Source organism: Papilio xuthus, unplaced genomic scaffold (genome assembly GCF_000836235.2).
Source record: "Papilio xuthus unplaced genomic scaffold, Pxut_1.1 DF827789.1, whole genome shotgun sequence".
Lineage (NCBI taxonomy): Eukaryota > Metazoa > Arthropoda > Insecta > Lepidoptera > Papilionidae > Papilio > Papilio xuthus.
In genome coordinates, this window is record NW_013530860.1 from 67,296 (window position 1) to 87,028 (window position 19,733).

General features: G+C 34.4%; 2 protein-coding genes across 5 annotated transcripts in view; both read right to left on the reverse strand.

Moving 5' to 3' along the window:
- Camta (Calmodulin-binding transcription activator) overlaps positions 1–19,733 on the reverse strand; it is a 106,593-nt gene that overhangs the window by 18,893 nt on the left and 67,967 nt on the right. For all 4 annotated transcript variants that reach the window (XM_013308866.1, XM_013308865.1, XM_013308864.1 and 1 more), the window contains one exon: positions 10,095–10,230. In XM_013308866.1, the coding sequence (XP_013164320.1) occupies positions 10,095–10,214 (120 nt within the window). In that variant the 5' untranslated portion in view covers positions 10,215–10,230. The remainder of the gene's footprint in view (positions 1–10,094; positions 10,231–19,733) is intronic.
- On the reverse strand, positions 5,777–7,881 carry LOC106115472 (lipase 1-like). The gene has a single exon (XM_013308867.1). It carries the CDS (start codon positions 7,802–7,804, stop codon positions 6,599–6,601), a length of 1,206 nt encoding a protein of 401 aa, XP_013164321.1. The 5' UTR covers positions 7,805–7,881; the 3' UTR covers positions 5,777–6,598.

Sequence of the window (19,733 nt, forward strand, 5' to 3'; positions counted from 1 at the left end):
AGGGCGCACAGGGCGGTCCCGGACGAGCCTCAGCTTTTAGGGCGTGCTGTTTTTATTACGTCTATAAAAAATGTAATTTTCCACGTATTTAGAGACCCTTAAAATTTTCCTGGAGAGTCGTTTAGAATAAAAAAATTGTAAGAAGATTTTTTTTTATTATAACCATTTCTTAATTTATCATTGCTTTAAAATATATGGTGGCAACTCATTGTAGTCCTACGCTAGTTTTGTACTTGGAAAAATTATATTGGCAATTTATATAATTTTCACCTTGACCTCTTTTGCTTTGTACCACAATCTAATATCCGGACGAAATGCTGCCCGTTAGTGAATTAGACTTTTACGACTAGAACGTATCCATTGATCTCTCCGCAAGCCGGGTAGACGTTAATCGTATAACGCGGACGAATTGCATGCCGTTATAGACTAGCTATGTATTTACAACAATAGCTTTTTATCGTTTTCGAATATTTTTATAGCAGTTTAAGTACCAGGAGTACTGAACCATATTTAAGATGAGTAACTACTTAATGTTAATATGTACTACATAAATGTTGCAGTAAAAGTTATTTTAAAACGCGTTTATTTAAGGCCTAGACTTCGAATTTAAATGAATGTCTTCATCAGCTCACTATACGTCCCCTCTAAGGCACGGAGCCTACCTTAAGTTAGGTGTGACTAGACCATAGTGAACCACGCTGGCCAAGTGCGGGTTTCTTCGCAGATATTTGCAGGTTGCATCACGATGTTTTCCTTCACCGTAAGAACGTGGGATAAATGTATGTATGTAAATCGAAAAACACATTGGTACATAGCGGGATTCGAACCCAGGACCTGCAGATTACAAGTGCTCAAACTCATGAACCACCGATGCCTTTATTTAATTAAAGGAATGTATTTTCTCATATTACTTACATACAATTTACTACTAAAGTAAATAACACATTCTTTTCAAATCGAAGAATAAAATTTACTATCTATTAGAGTGCATTTAAAGCCAAATTCAATACTGCATCCGCAAGAAGTGCGCTGTCCAATTTATTTAATGGTACAGATTTAGATATTATTATAGCGTATCCAGTTTCTCCATCCAAGATAAGGTATATAAGAGCTATTTATCATTGCTTACCATGATCAATAAAAGCGGATTGAACTATTTATAAGGCAAATAAGCCGTTGTTTATTAGAAATTTCAAGTTTTACTACGATATATGGGACACGATCTATTTTATAAACATTTTATATCTTACTAATATTATAAATGCGAATGTTTAAATTGATAGGTGTTTACTTTTTTTTGAAGATATCTCTAGAACGACTGAACAGATCGCAATGAAATTTAACATACATATAGAACATAGTATGGAAGAGCACATAAGCTACAATTTTTTTTATTTTTGGTTGGAATGGCGACAGCTAGTCTTAATCTATAGAACAAAATAATTTTATCTAAACTCTTCGACTTAAAAACAAGTTCTTTGAGTTAAAAACCAACAATGTATTAACAAATTGTTGTTTGTAATGTTATCGAATCGTTAGAGATGTTAAAGCCAAATGCATTAACAATCGATATCGTTGTAATGAGCAAAATGATCTCGCGAAGAGGTGGGCTGGCTTCAAGCCAGGACCGGGGGCGGCCCAAAACAAATTCAAGTCACGGCCTCTCGACCGGCGTCGATAATTAAGAGTTGAACTTAATACTTTAATAATTAACTTGCTGTACAAACGAAAATTTTCATTTGGAAAACCGGGAATTGAGTTTCAATTAAATTATCTCTCTATGAAAGTAGCACGTTTAAGGAAATTTGTAGAAATGTCTATACTAAGTCTATACGATATATTTACTTCCCGTTCTGAAGATAACTTCAAATAACCATCCAAACTTCTAAACAACCGTATTATATTAATAAGAAGTAAGGGTGCTGGTCGACGCATCCGTAAAACCATATCAAGACGAGCACGACTTTCAGTAATGAAGATGACAGTAAGAAATTTAAGTTACAAACGATTTAAAGACTATAATTTTATAAGATAACTAGCTGTCGCCCGCGACTCCGTCCGCGTGTTTGTCTAAAAAAATAAATTTAGGGGTGGATTACCCTTAACATTTAGGGGGATGAAAAATAAATGTTGGCCGATTCTCAGACCTACAATATGCTCACAAAATTTCACAAGAATCGGTCAAGCCTTTTCGGAGGAGTACGGGAACGAAAATTATGACGCGAGAATTTTATGTAAAACATTTAAAATTTCCACCACAATTATTTAATCTACTTTATAACGTGTTTCATATCTGAATATTCCTAGGTCTTTTTAGTTTTTTATTTTAATTTCTCTGTTGATAATATTTCTACACATTGATAGTAGTTTGTTAACAAAGAACACTATCTGCCACCTGAAGCTCTACCGTCCATAAACCAGTGACAATCTTGCGTGTGTAACGAAAGAGGTACGATTCAAAAGCGATAGCGGATACTCACCATTATGGTACAAAGCAATTCTGTTAATTACATAGCTGTTGCAGAAAACTAATGCTATCAGAAAACCAAATCAAATCAATGCACATATTCGCAATATTAATATTAGTAAGTGAGTCCTGACCACTGGTACTGGTTCCACAGCCGGTGGTGCTCTATTTTTAATATAATGTATTTTGTGTAATTTTTTATTTCATATATGAAATGTATTATAATAAGAATATGATAAATAAATAAATACAGGAATTGGTAAGAAGAAAACCAGTCCGCATAATGTATCTGATTTCAAATATATTAGCGTTAAGAGTTGGACGCAGAAAACCAAAAGTAGAACGGCGTGGAGAAATTTACTTGACCAGGTCCAGTCGCGGCTGTAGCACCTCAGACGATGGTGTATAATAGAAAGATATAGATCTAATTATAAATTGCCTTTTAAAATACCTGATACAATCCTAAAATATGTTACTAAATAACAGGCTGAAAAATTAAAGGGGTATTAAATAAAAGCAATACCACAAAGTGTTGAATAAAACATCTTGAAATTTAAATTATATTCATTAATATAATTTGTAATTCTCCGTTACGATGTTTACACGCTCACAAAGTTTAACAGAGGTTCGTGAGGAAATTGTAATTTTGAGCGACATCAAATTCAAAATTGCCAACGTAATGGCTACACAAACACTTTCAAATAATCAATTGTAAAGTGTTAAACTTCCTTTGATGTCGGTTTGCACTTATTATACTCATAACATAATTATTCCCGACAGAACAAACTACCAACATGATAAAAATTTACCTGTAAAATAATACGAGTATCTGTCTGTGTTTAATCCATAATAGTTTTTTTTTATAAAGGCAAAAAACGGCAATTAATTTAGTCGATGCTATTTCCTTAACATATAACGCCACACGCTAGTCACTTTCACCTTGCCTTAATTGGCGTCATTCCAAACGAGCAACAAAACACGAGGTGGCGTGGCCCGATATCACGGCGAGAATAAGCCCCGTTCAGGGTTGCCATTTATATGTTCACAATAAAGGACAAAAAGTACGCTGTGACCGTTGAGTAACATGCAAGCGGCAACCATGATTAGAAAAAATACATACACTATGAAAAAACAAAGAATTCTTTAATCAGATGCTTTTAACAAGTTATCTTATATCTTTAAATGAGCAATTCTTGTATATATATAATTGGAATCTCGGAATCGGCTCCAACGATTTTCATAAAATTTAGTATATAGGGGGTTTCGGGGGTGATAAATCGATCTAGCTAGGAATCATTTTTAGAAAATGTCATTTTATTCGTGTTTTATCGACAATCAACATAAACTTAACTTTTTCTATCGGTAAGATCGAAAAATATTATTCATATTTCATCATTTTATTAGTAATTCGTACTTAAATATAATTTCCAAATAAACTATACTATATTATACACCATTGAGATAAAAACAAACATCAAATTAATAATTGCAGTTAATAAAATTATTAGTTATTTTCCTTCAAAATAACGTTTATATACGGAAACAGTAATATATTGTTCTTTCTTGCCCAAAGATAATCTACATGATTATAGTCACGATCTTTATTTATTATATATTTAACAACATTCGGAAGGTTCTTTTTTAACATATTTACATCTGCAATTGTTGAAACGACATCATTTCTCGCTGCTATCAACGCAACTGGTATTTTAACTTTCTTCAAATCATAGAGCGGCGCCTTCACAGATCCGTAAACTTGTAAATTTTTCCTAAAACCATAATCAAATTTCGCAAATTGCTTCCTTAGTCCTATTTGAGCGAAATGATATAAATTCTTCAAAGAAGTACCAGTTGGAAAATGTCCTAGAACAATACGACTGAAAGAACCTTCTAATTCATCACTGTCTCTTCCAGCCAAGGGAAATAAAAATCCTTCAACACATACGACATAACCTATAATAGGTTGAGGACAAAATAATTTTATTAGCGTATTCAATGTTGATTTATCGCCAAATATTTCAGTAACTCCTAATGCTAAAGCTGTTCGATAGACAAAAGGTGAAATATTAATAAGTAAAGACAATGGTTGTTTCGTATTTTGTAAAAAACATACAGGAGCAAGGGCAATTAATAAACCAATCTTTGAATTATATTCAGGTCGCGTTGAAGTTAAAACATAAAACATTGTATTTCCTTGTGAATGTCCTATTCCTGTTACAGATTTAGCTCCAGTTTTATTAAGAACCAAATCTATAGAAGCAGCTAGATCATAGGCATGCTCATTTATGGAGAAGTTCCAATATTCTCGATCCGTATCTGGATTAAGACGGACATGTTGTCTCGAATATCTATTCCCTCTAGTATTGGAGAACCATAAATCATATCCTAAAGCTGCGTAGTAAATAGCAAAAGAATAGTTGCCCCGTAAAATCCAGGAATCACAGGAATCGAAGATTCCATGCATAACTAATAATGGTCTTCCATCTCTTTTACCTGGTATTCTGAATATTCGAATGATATATCCGTCTTCAGTGGTCACATTATATTCTACAGCTGGGTATCCATATTTGTTTGCGAGTTCCATAAAATTCAATCTTCCATCTTCTGGTAAGAATTGATTTGCTATCGACGTAGCTTGACTAGTCACATAACTATTTTTAATTAAATTTAATAAAACTAGTAAAAGAATTTGCACGAACTTCATTTCAAGGTAAACGACACGAAGTGAACTAATAAAATCATCAGACTAAATCGTATAAAAAGATATCCAAACTTGTTTCTAGTAATAAAATTTAGTTAAAGTCTCAATTAACACATTAGTCTGTCTTTTTACGGCTAATGCTATTTTATATTGCAAAATGTCGGGAAAATGTAAATAATGTCGTAACCTTGCTGTTATATTGTTATTTATATTTGACTAACTGTTTGATTGTGGATGTATTACTAAAAATATTCAGTTTTAATAAAGTTATCTAGTATTTTGTTTAATTCATTCTTCAGAAATTGTTTCATGTGTAGTCGATTTTAAAATTATCTTTAACTTTATCTTCTAAATCTTTCTATCGTCTTTGGTATAGTTACAATTATGTAAAAGAGTTCTAAATTATGGTAAGTTGGTGAGGATTAAACAAATGAATTATCGATAACATACAAGACACTAATACCCTCGTTTAAAATAATAGCTTAAGCCAGAAGCTTACCAGACTACTGCTTAAGCCTAGCTGTAATTTTAGTAATGTCGTCTTCATACGCGGATTTGAACCCGGTACATTAGTACACAGTGTCGATGTAAATTAATAATACTTCAGATAATAATATAAGTACGTTTATTATCAGCTTTCACCGTCTCAACACTCATACAAATTTATTCTCTTTCTAATTTGCTAAAATCTGCATCAATCCAAACAAATCAAATTACACAAAAGAAGGTAGTAAGACAATTAAATTAAATCTTATGCAGAAACGGCCGAAGCAAAATTACACATGAATGATAAAAAGATATGTAAACATTAAGAATTGTTCGCCTAAGTAATAACAAACACTTGCACCGAATTTAACAATTCAATTGGCGACGAATCTCCAAACGCGTCCCTCGAAAAATAAAATACGTTGCAAATGCATCAAAGCCTGTTATCGAGTCCAATTAGCGGGACCGCTTCGGCCCCCGCACTTAATTGGAACGGTTTCATTTGTGTATTCATCAATCCGCGTCCACCGCCGATAACAGACACGCCGCTACATGCCTATCTGTAAACTTACAACCTCATGTAATTAATACTTAACGCACTACAATTGACATAGTGACTACGCCCTCTAGCATACTGCCTCGAAAGGAAACCGGGATCAAAGCGTCCCACATCATTATTCTTTTTGAAACAGAATACGTCCTATTAAATGAAAATAGATGGTTAAATATTGAAGTTTTATCTAAAATAGATAATCTGTCCTCATTTTCTGTACTGACGGAACTCATTTAAAAATTATAGATGCTGTCAAATGGATAATTGAGGAAGAAAATTATAAGTAGTAAAAATATTTATTATAAAATTTACTTTTATTAATAGTAAATAATAGCCATCCAATTTAATTTGATTAATACAATTGATTTTATTTAAATATTTTGCAGACGCTTTAATATGATTCTAACACTTCGTAAACGTACGGGAACAAGTAATCATACATATGCTTACCCCATACATTATCGATATGATTGCACATCCATCTAGGACTTACAATATAACGAACAACATTAGGCAATCTAGATCTCAAAATTTGAACATCCTCAACCGTCGATATCTTATCATTTAAACAAACATACAACACTATTTTTGTTGTAACTAAATTCAAATCATAAATTGGTGGAATTGTTGAATTATAATTCTCAAGGTTACCTGAAATACCATAATCAAATTGCCCGAAAATCCTTCGATAGCCAACTTGAGCAAAATGGTATAAAGACTTCAAAGCAGTACTTGTCGGGAAATGACCAACTAACACTGGCACAAAACTAGGTTCGAGTTCCTCACTATCGTAACCAGTAAAAGGGAACATAATTTTTTCAATGCATACATCGTATCCAATATCTGGTAACGTGCAGATAATTTTCTCAAACGTGTTAAGTAACGAATTATCATTAGCTACTTCATTTATACCCAAATCACTGAGTAAATCGTACAGCACTGGTGATATTGATATAATATATGAAAGAGGTAATCGTACATTTTGTAAATAACATATCGGAGCCAACGCCATCATCACATTTATCTTTGAATTGTATTCCGGTCTCGTGGAACACAGCACATAAAATATAGTATTTCCTTGTGAAAATCCGATAGCATTTAACTTCTTAAAACCAGTTTCCTTTAGAACTTTATCTATTATAATTGGTAGATCATAATAACCGTTTTCATGGAAACTGAAATCCCAGAATTGTACATCTTTATCAGGATCGAGTTTAACGTGATTCCGGGAATATCTGTTACCCCGTATATTACCAAACCAAATATCATAGCCTGAATTAGCTAACGTAATACCCAGGGAAAGATTCCCTCTTATAAGCCAAGCATCTGATGAGTCAGCGATTCCGTGCATTAGCAATACTGGTAGTCTTTTCTTATTTCTTCTATTCTTTCCACGGATTCTAAATAATCCAAGAATATATCCATCTTCAGTAGTAACTTTATATTCCATCGCGTGATGACCATATTTTCTAGCTAGCTGTGTAAAATTAAATCTGCCATCTTCGGGAAGTTTATCATTAATTGGGTTCTCTTCACTGTTCGATCCTAAATTTCCATTTATAAAACATAATATAACTATAAGTACAAAATTCACCATATTTAAAAGAAAAATTCCACGACTGTTAACTTCTTCAGATATAAAGATTGCAGTGAAAAAACCGCATAAGAATATTATCTACTTTTGCGAAAACGGCGCCATTTATTAATGTCTATACAAACAAAATGATAAGGAAATTATCTGCATTTCTGTGTGTATTAACGTGAATGTTTGTATATCTTACTAATATTATAATTGCGAATGTTTGGATGGACTGTTGTTACAAGATATCTCCAGAACAACTGCATGGATCTCATTGAAATTCGGCATAGACGTAGAATATTATTTTCTTAATTCCGCACAGACGAAGTCGCAGGCGACAGCTAGTATTAAATATAAACATAGTAATTTCACTTCAAATATTAAGATAAAAATTCTAAAATAATCATTACAGTTTATTCTTCAAAAAATTGTATCTTTTGTGTTCATAAAACATTCTAAAAAGTTGCAAGTCTTTTTAAAAACGACGTTTCAATAATCCGTTGATAAACAACTGAAGACTAATGGGACATACAGATCCCTGACATTTTACAAAGTAGACAAGATAACAGTGGTAGAGCCCGCTTTAACATCTTCGCACGAATTGGCCCGGCTCGCCCGGTGAAATACCACGACCACACAGAAGAGAGGCGTGAAGTGGAAGCAATTCCGCATTTCGTCTGAAGAGTGTGCGTCCCGGTGGCATAATTTAGTCCTCTTTCCCTTCCCATCCTTTTTCTTATAAAGAAAGAATGAGAAGTGGAAGTGGACTTTCCGGATGAGAGGATGCATGGGAAGGGAAAATACATTCTTTCTGTGCATCCTCTCCTCCGTCGATTAAAGGTAAGGCAACGCATATGCAATCACGTATGTCTATGGGCAACGGACACTTCGCTATTTCAGCGATTTCAGGTGGCCGCTCGCTCGTTTGCCACTATATGATATAAAAAAAAAGATAACAAAGTTAGTTTGTTAATGCTTGGAATTCATTACAATGTAACTGCTGCTAGTGTGTGGTGGAATAATCTTACTGAAAATGCAAAACATTTTACTCAATTTAGTTAAATAAAAATTAGGAAATCTTACTAACATTTTAAATGCGACTGTTTAGACGTATGGATGGATGTTTGTTTGAAGGTATATCCAGAATGGCTGCATGGATCCCGCGGAAATTTGTTATGGATGTAGAATATAGTCAGGAAGAACACATAGACTACTGCTTTCTTTTAATTCATCTAGTAATAATAATTCACTAAAAGATTGTAAATTCATTAAAATTGATAATTAAATTGAATTGATTGATGTCGAAACATTTTAAATTGCGGTATTACTGGCGCCTTGGTTACATTAACATGCTCGTAACGTTGCTTCAATATGTAAAACAAAGTAATCCAATCATTGGCACAATACCACGCGATACCGCAACAAGGTATCATGAAGTCAGTTTACATTTATAATGAATCCAGTGAAAGCAGGAATTATTTTTGACTCCCACATTTTCAATAGTAACTCATTCCATTTTTCAATTATTCCTCTACTTATGACTTTCGACTATTATTTTCGAGTATTTGTCCGCTTACTTTGATTCTAGAATTGTACAAATTAGAAGATAAATCAATTAGGTTAAATTTTAGTTACATTGTGATATCCATAAAAATGTTTGGTTACGATACCCCGTATCTAATATTTGTATGTCCAGTGCTTTAAAAATGCTAACCAATGAAGGCATTTATAAAATTATTCAAACTTTCGTGAGACATTACACTAAACTGATGAAGGGCCCCCGATGGTCTCGAAACTAGTCGGTGCCGCCACCGGACGAATATACGTGAGTGTTTAGCCGTTTTTATATCAGTTTAAGGAATTTATAAATTTACCGAATGAAAACATTTTCTTTTCTTACTATATTATTTATATCCATTTTGCTAACCTGAACAAAGCAATTCGATAAAGCAAACTTTACCTTCCAGCCCGAGTATTAGCGTACATAAGTTGACTACCTCAAGGACACGTGTCCTGAATAAATACTTTACTGATCGAACTAGGTTACAAAGTTGTTAGCTGATAATGTTCTTTCATCGATTACCTTTGATAAAATAAGACGTGCTTTGTTGGACGTTTGCGGCATATAACAAAACACGATTTCAATATAGAATGCGAAGAGTTTATTCGTACGAAACTCCAAAATTCCCAAACCCATCGTTTGTATTATATTCCCCAAAATTTCTGCGAATTTCTCTAAGGTTTAGTTTGTTTAAAGTTTAGTACCTAAAGGTGTCAATATTTATGTCTGCATGATAATGAAACTTACCTCTGTACCCTGCACCTTGAGCTTCATATGGTCTTCTCGTGTGGTCTTTCCGTCTTTCCGTTTCTTCCAGCAGTAGCCGTCGCGCCTGTACCGCACTTTCTTGCGACTGTATAGAAGCATCGAACCGCTTTTCGGTCTGAAACAAAAACAACCAAAAATTTGACACCAATTTTATTTCTTTCTCTTTACATTTCAATTTTAGAGGTATCTTCAATTGTTACAACCAAACGTATCTATGGTAAAATCTATGTGAATTACAAGGAAACTGTCCCGTGTTGTATTTTGTAATAAGTTCTAATTCTTATAACCTTACTGGGTTAGTTTCTAATTTAAATAAGCCTTCATCTGATATGAAGGATCTTTTGAATCTAGCACAATCTTTCGATTAATCGAAACAATCCATTTGTGAAATTCGTTTTACAGTAAGTTAATTTATCTGCAATTCAATGTAAGAGGAAGCGAGTCAGCAATCGTTTGAATTATTATAGAGGTAAGCACCTATATCCGTGCCTTTGTTATTTATTGCTGGGGAAATAAAGCTTCGCTGTCGACCGGACTCGCTTTACGACAAAATTACCTTGTTATCCTGATAAGTGTGAACTGGTGTGTCAACTTAGAAAATGTTCTTACTTTATACATGACACATTTACTACCGTCACTTTTTGTTTTTTTTTTGTCTATTTCTAGATTTATTAAGATTCTTATAAGGTGTCTTAACACCTATCGAGTGCTTTTGGTATAATTATAATTATAATAGTAAGTTGAAATTCTGCTTTAAAATTACTTTCAAAGAGTATTAAGTACGTATTTTAGTTCTAATTAAGAGCGTCGGTGGCTCAGGGGTTAAGCAATTGACTTGCAATCTGCAGGTCTTGGGTTCGAATCCTACCATGTACCATGTGTTCTTCGATTTCCCATTTACATATGTACATTTATCCGTGATGCGACCTGCACGTATCTGAGAAGAAATTCCAAAATATTTGTGAAGTCAACAAACCCGCACTGGGTTAGCGATGTTGACTATGGTCCAATCACCCTTGGCTTAGAGTAGGTTCTGAGCCCATCGGTGGCGACGTATAGTGAGCTGATAATGATTTTAATTCTTATAAGGACGGTACAAGTTTTCTTTTATCATGTCTTTTAATGGTCATCAAATTCACAGTTTAAACTAAACAATTTAAAATTACAAATAACATTTTGAAGTCACAGTGTTGAACATTTTCGATCAAATGACCAAAATTGGTTTCAGTGAAAACAAATGTTTTATACCTAAAATTGCTTATAATTATGCTCTGTTGTAACATGTTACAGTTTTACGTTACCCCAGAGATCAATTATAAGGTTAGTTTCATAGTTGTTTATTACTAAAGGTTAGCGTATTGGGCATTCATTTGATAATTTTGTGTCAACCTATAACTTTGTGAATTGACCGCAGGGTAATTTTAACCCTTGTAAGCCCAAAGGTGAAGTGGATACAAAAGGTCAATTGAGTACCGATGTTATTCTTTAGGGATGTATTCATTTGTCTTTTATAAAGAGGAAATATTTGATTGCTTGTTAGTTTGCAGCGAACAGGCTCCGTAATTACTGAACCGATTTGAAGAAATTCTATCACTGTTTAAAAGCTACACTATCCCCGGTAGATATAGGCTAAATTTTATTTGTAGAATTTTTTAATTCATCGCGGATAAAGTCGTTAACTGCTTGTATAAAAAAGCTAATTTGCAAAGAGTATCCTAGTGGTAATATAAAGAAAAATTCTGATCCATAAATCCTTATCTCAATATTAACATTATGTATGTTAAAACGGTAGTTTAAATATGGGCCGAAAGCATTCTGCCATCGATTCGATTTTTATTTATCCCCACAATAAAGCGCAGGCGGGCAAACTGCGCAATATTTCGGTGGACGTCGCGATCACGCGTTATATCTGGACGGGAACAAGCGCCGCGTCCGATTCATGGCTTCCCACCGACTAATAAATCGCGTATTGGCCGCATAAATAACGCTTCTATGTCGACCGCGACGTTTTTTTGTACACCAACATCATCGGCCGTATGTCACTGGGAACGTAAAATGGGTTGTACCTTGAACATTTTACGGTTACGTTCGGCTATTATATTTCGTTATATTTACTAGGAATTATACTAAATGTAGCACGCAGATAATAAATTTTTACAGAAATGCTTCAGTTTTGTAGAAAAATGGCTAGCTAAAAAAATGATATAAAGAGGGAAACATTAAGAACAACATTACCAAAAGCGATTTTTATAGGAAATTTTAGTCTTTCCTTCCCACTTTTTTCTTATAAGGAAAGAATGGGAAAGAAGTGGATTAGACAGAGGAGGGGAAATATTATCTATCTTTGCTACGCCAATAATATAATCTACACTAATATTATAAAAAATAGGAAGAAAAATTTCATTGTTTGACGAAATCACGGTTAAACTACGTACGAGTATATGTATGTACTAGCGGTCTCCCGCGACTCCGTCCGCGCGGAATTACAAAGCTATGTTATTATGAGTATATCTTAAGGGATAGACATATACTGTCTCCGACTTTTTTTGATTATTAAAAAGGAATAATTCTTTCATACAAATTTTTGAGTAACTTAAACCGTTTATGCAGCGCACGCAACGAAAGTCCTCAAATTTCTCAACATTTCTCACTGACGTTTCGCTCCTATTCATTGTAGTGTAATGTTATATAGCCTGAAGCCTTCCTCTATAAATGGACTATCCAACAAGAAAAAAAAATTTTTCAAATCGAACCAGTAGTTCCTGAGATTATCGCGTTTAAACAAACAAACAAACAAGCTTTGTAAAATATGTACATATAAAAAATTATTATAGGAAAGAAAGATAAACTTGTTGCAATATAACAAATAGAAGTGGCTGACAAGTTGAAACTAGATTAAACTAAAATTCACTTTCAATGTTTCACTAAAGCTCGTATATTATACTTTTTGTTACAGCACTAAAGTGCAATGGCGCATGAAGAGCTGTAAAAGCAAATAGAACAATAGAATTCAGTTTATAAAACGACAATACAACATAAATTTACTCACACTAATCGAATTATTTATTTCCAAATAACAAATTGTTTTTTTTTTATATCTTTTTAAAGTATAATTTCCGAATCAATTGTACAGTTGTGGTACAGAATTAATTAAAAACAAACATATAAAACAGAAGTAGTCTTGATAAAGATAACAAATTATATCATTAATCTAGATAGAAAACAGTTGACAGTATAAGTAATGAATTATCCCCTAGACATCTATATCGTCTTTTATTAAGGCAATTCGTACACAAGGCAACGTCTTCGAAACATGACGGATTTTAGTCGCTAGGCGACTCACACAATACAAGGACTGTACAGAGCGCGTCGCCGACATTTTTTTCTGACATCGTTAAAGACAGTCGCTCGCAACTTTATGACATGTAATTGCGAAGTCGCTTAGCGACTACTTTGAGATTACGTTGTTATGTGTAAGAAGGGCCTAATACAACTGCTGAATCTGCTTAAATTAATTAAATATTTCCTGTAATCAACTTAAAATTTCGCACAAAATAACAATTTAAAGGTAAAATTGTAATTTTAGGCTAGACTTTATAACAACTTGCCAGTTGAACAAAAAAATGATAAGATAAATTTCAATAACGTTCCAAATTTTTATCACTCTTAATTTTTTCATATAAATTAGTTAAATTCTTATGTAATATTTGAGTACCTATAACCAAAGGATATGTCTGCTTAGACATATTAAATTTATTACATTTTATTCTTCATCTTATACCTTTTATTCCAATCTTAAGATTCCCTTGTTCCTTACTGTATCTATTCATGCACGTTGCCGTATACCTTCTAATCATTATTAATACCCCGAGTCGGAACATTCCCGACATGGCTGCCGACTTGTGCCCTGCAGGCAGATACGCACACAGTAATATTACGATCAGGTATTACCAATTATTGCTCTCCGGTATGTAGGAATATATTACCCGTGGAACAGACGAACCATCGTTAATTACAATACAAGGATAGTTGGTGTGTTAGTTATCTTTGCTATAGTTATAAGATAAATAACAGAATCAGAGACAATTCAGTAATATTAATATAAAATATTTAACTAGCTGTAACCTGCGACTCCTACCGAGTGGAATTAAAAAAAACTTAATAAGTAGCGTATGTGTTCTTCCAGAATATGTTTTATATCTACGCCAAATTTCACCGAGATCCATTGAGCCGTTCCGGAGATACAAACATCTATCCTTCCATCCATCTAAAATCTCACATTTATAAACTTAGTAAGATTTCCTCTAATGTTACTAATTTATTCTCGACATAAATACAACAGTAGGACAAGAAAAATTACAAACTAATATTAACTTTAATATCAGTGAGTTATGCGTTTTTATACGTAGTATATCAAACAGTTCCTCTTGTATATGTCTGTTAGGAACATAATAATGTCCTATTCCACTAAAATTCAGACAAAAGTACGTCTTTTTTATAATTACGGCAACGGCATACATCAAAAATCAAAATGCTTTAGATTTTTCTCGAATTAATCATAGTACTTAAACGTGAAGGGTCTGTTCTACAAAACCGATATCTCATTGAAAAAGTTATTCAGCAAACGGCTTTGACGGTAAGCGGTAAAGTAAGAATCAATAATCTCGTCTCGAGACCAAACGTACAGCCAGTTTCTGTTTGAAAACTAATCGGTATTCATGAAAGAGGAGAAAGTTGTTAAGTGTCAATATATTTAAAAAAAAAACTAATAAACTATAGTGCAATGGAATTAAATAATACTTAAATATTAATAACAAACTTTAAGGGTAATACTCCTCGATTTGGCAGTTAGTAGACTGTCTTTGAAGATGCAATTTTTTTTTACAAATGTATAATAGATTTTATATTTCCAGGATTCAATGAATTAATATTATCGTTAGTTTTGTAGAATCGTGTTCTAGTTTTTTTTTTATATCATAAGGTGGCAAACGAGCTAGCGGCCACCTGAAATCGCTGAAATAGCGAAGTGACCGTTGCCCACAGACATACGCAATAGCATATGCGTTGCCTACCTAATCGACGGAGGAGAGGATGCACAGAAAGAAAGTATTTTCCCTTCCCATGCATCCTCTCATCCGGAAAGTCCACCTCCACTTCCCATCCTTTCTTTATAAGAAAAAGGGTAGGAAGGGAAAGAGGACTAGGCCTCCGGGACGCACATTCATCAGACGAAATGCGGAATTGCTTCCACTTCACGCCTGTCTTCTGTGTGGTCGTGGTATTTCACCGGGCGAGCCGGGCCAATTTGTGCGAAGATGTTAAAGCGGGCTCCACCACTATTCTAGTGCACTTTATTATCTAAGACAATCCATTTTTATCAAACAATTCAGTATTTTAAATTAAATATTTTATCAACTAACCGTGCGTTTCTGAGACCAAAATCAATAACGATTTTATAAAGAGATTTTAATCTGACACCCACAGTAAATCTATTTCGGCTGCTATCAACCCTAGTAATCAAAATAGAATCATTTTAAACTAATTAATCGAAATTTCACTAAGAAATAGTTACGTAAGATTCTAAAGCAAGTGCGGACGTTCGCTCATTCATCATCCTTAAAACCGGGAGGTAGAATAGATTAATTAGGTTTTAACAAAGAACATGTGCCGACGACGGTTCTCAGTCAACGTTATTATTAACGACGTATCTGCCATTGATATGCGCCGCAACTAGATTGAGTTAACTAACAAAAGCTACTTCTAATATATTATTAAACTGCTACTAAAACTGTTTACTAACGCATTCGATATTCAAATCTTTCGCCGAGCAATGCTAATCGACAAAGTGAAATTGAATTGGATAGTTTCTCTTTGGGATGTAACTTAGTTTCGTTCGCTTACTTTGATATCTTTAAACGTACTAACGGAATATGGAATCTATTACTTAGATGTCCTTATTATAAGATAAATGAGTTGCAATTTAGTTTAGTTGTTAAACTACTTTGTAAATTTATTGTCTTCAAACACGAATTTTGTTGGAGTGTCATTTTCTATAATTAGTTAATTATTATGTTCAAAATAATTTATTTAACTTATTTATATATAATTTTTCATTTTAATACATCGGCTGAAGAATCCAATGTCTCAAGCAACCATGTTCAAGGCTACAGAGGAAGGAACCTTCCAACAACGCACGCGGTTTTAATAATAACTGCCTTTTGTATCGGAACTTAATCCAACTGTTGAGCGCAGGCTTCTAAGATATTGGTGGAAGCTCTTCATTTAGTACATTTATTGCTACTTCTAAAGAAGCCACATCCTCTTCAAAGGCTGTTTAAAGGCTTATGTTCATCATCATTCCAATTATTGTCTTGTTGGTCTCTATTAATAATTCAGTTTATTTCTGAAATTTAACTTTTGATAGTGTAGCTATAAATATAAAATATATGAATTTATTCGAAAAAATATGCAAAACATACAACATTTTCACGATACGATCGTTTTATTAATCACCCGCCGTACACAACATTCTACGGTGATGCTAAAAAAATAAATATTTTAATCCATCGCTATCATTAAAACGTATGACCGTAGCTTCGTCCCGAAAATCAGCGTCGGTTCGTTTAGTTGACAAATCGCTTGCGGTGCGTTTAACTCCCCCTGTACCCGCTACCCGCGAGCCTGTCCCCCCCTTTGTCGCCTACTATTTATTCAGTGTACGGAGATTAAAAAGCTGCCATCGTATTTCCTGGCCGTCGTGTCCGCGGCCTCTCATTTTATTGGCCTCTTCAAGCCTAATTAAAATGTACTGACATTTTCGATGGCTCTTGTGTACTCTTGTTCACGGTTGAGTTTTATCCGCTTTTTGTTTTGGTGTTGTTTACTTCTTTTAGAGTATATTTTTTCAATGTTTTTAATTTTACTACAGGATGATTTAATAGTTTAAATTTGGTTTCGAATAGTTGAAACATTAAGGTTTTTATTGGGCTACAGTTTTTTACAATGATGAGGATATCTCATTACTAACATAGAGAGACAATGTTGTTTCTTCTTTCCCATTGTGTCTAGCATCATGGTGTAATTGTTATCTTTTCACCATCATCATCATCATCATCATCAGCTCACTATACGTCCCCACCGAGGGACTCGGAGCCTACACTAAGTTAAGGGTGATTAGGCCATAGTCAACTATGCTGGCCAAGTGCGGGTTGGTTGATTTCACACATATCTTTGAAATTCTTCTCAGATATGTGCAGGTTGCATCACGATGTTTTCTTTCACCGTAAGAACGTCGGACTAATGTACATATGTAAATCAGAAATCGAAAACCACATTGGTACATGGCGGGATTCGAACCCAGGACTTGCAGATTGCAAGTCAAGTGCTTGATCCCTGAGCCACCGACGCTCTATTACTTTTTGACTATGGTTAATTATGACCATTTTTAAAGAAAACGAACCAGCCAACTGCAATAAATAAATACAAGCAGTAAACTTTATATTTGTCAAACGTTTATTTAGTATGATGTTTAAAATTATAAATATTCAAGTTCCAAAAAATCGACACTAAAAAAACAAATGAATCGCTTTAAAGCTCCATTAAAGTGTTGTTGAAACGATTGCATGATCATAGGGCGAACATAAATCATGTAATTCGAACAATTTTCACCACGCAGCGGCTGTGTTTGCCGATTTAAATCCAAACTCTATTTAGTGTTGTGATAAATAAATGGTTATAGGATTTTTATTACTCCTCAGAGGTTACGTGTAAGATTTAAAAATCAAGCACATAAAGTCTTTTTTATATGCCCACATAACTCCAGTCTCTACCATGTCAAGTATAGCTTGTTTCCGCCCCAAATGGGACAAATGGGAGTAATGGGAAAAATGAATATTAATACTTTGGTATTCTGACACTATTCGTAGCTGTTCCGTACTACGGCACCACCGGCGGGGAAGCAGCGCGGGGGTCCCTTCCAGACCTCACCCGCCGCCCCGCGCGCCCTCACACCGCGACCTTCAGTTGCGCTTCAGCACTCCGCGCGCCGACACATCAATCATATTTGTCTATTTTGTTCATCAACTTTCATTCTTATGACATTCATATGGTCCTTCGAGCGGCAAAAAAGGAATCATCATCATCACCATCAAAATAAAGAAGACGACATTATTTGTGAGTCCGTTCCATATTCCTTTCTTTTCATTTCCTTTTTTTGGCCCTTTTGTACGAGAATTTTTTTTTCATTTTACATTTCACATTCCATCTTATTACTTTTTGTGCACTCGGTAGTTATTTGTCGCATAGTCGGCGCGCGCGCAGCCATTGCATGCGACCTTTAGACCCTTGCAAATTTCAATATACCGAGCACAAGTCATTTTTTCGAAAACATTCGATTCTTTTTATTACAATGATTTATACTCAAAGCAAATACCTAATCAAACTTATAAAATCATTCAAAGCCACATTCTTACATTTTCATCGTACATTCTTTAACACATTCATAGACTGCCTCTTAGATCGGTCAGCCGACCTCTTCTCACATTTCGACACCACTATACATATTAGTCGGTGCAGATGTGTCCTGGGAAGTCATGTTTTCCAGGTTGGGTGAGCAACATCAAGTTGCAACATATTTCTCGGTTGACTTGTATCTGGCACGTTTATGGATCTTTATACAGCAGCCTCTTAGATCAGTTAGCCGACCTCTTCTCACATTTTGTCATCGCTATTCATATTAGTAGATGCAGATGTGTCCTGGGATTCCATATATTCCAGGTTGGGTGAGCAACGTCCAGTTGCAACATATTTCTCGGTTTACTTGTATCTGGCACGTTTATGGATCTTTATACAGCAGCCTCTTAGATCAGTTAGCCGACCTCTTCTCACATTTTGTCATCGCTATTCATATTAGTAGATGCAGATGTGTCCTGGGATTCCATATATTCCAGGTTGGGTGAGCAACGTCCAGTTGCAACATATTTCTCGGTTATCTTGTATCTGGCACGTTTATGGATCTTTATACAGCAGCCTCTTAGATCAGTTAGAAGACCTCTTCTCACATTTTGTCATCGCTATTCATATTAGTAGATGCAGATGTGTCCTGGGATTCCATATATTCCAGGTTGGGTGAGCAACGTCCAGTTGCAACGTATTTCTCGGTTGACTTGTATCTGGCACGTTTATGGATCTTTATACAACAGCCTCTTAGATCAGTTAGCCGACCTCTTCTCACATTTTGTCATCGCTATTCATATTAGTAGATGCAGATGTGTCCTGGGATTCCATATATTCCAGGTTGGGTGAGCAACGTCCAGTTGCAACATATTTCTCGGTTATCTTGTATCTGGCACTTATTTTCATCATTTTACATACGCATCAACATACATTCATACATATATACATACATACATCATTTTTTATCATCATCATTTAACAAAAAAAAAAATCTTCTATCTTTTATCAACATCATTGCATACTTTCAACAATTTTGTTTTTTTTTCGTTAAACATGTTGGCGGAGGGGGGAGGAACCTCGCTGCACGCGAGGTGCATGCCTATCATCTAACTCCATTGTCCATATACTCCTCTTACCTTCCCTCCCTTAATACCCATCACTTCC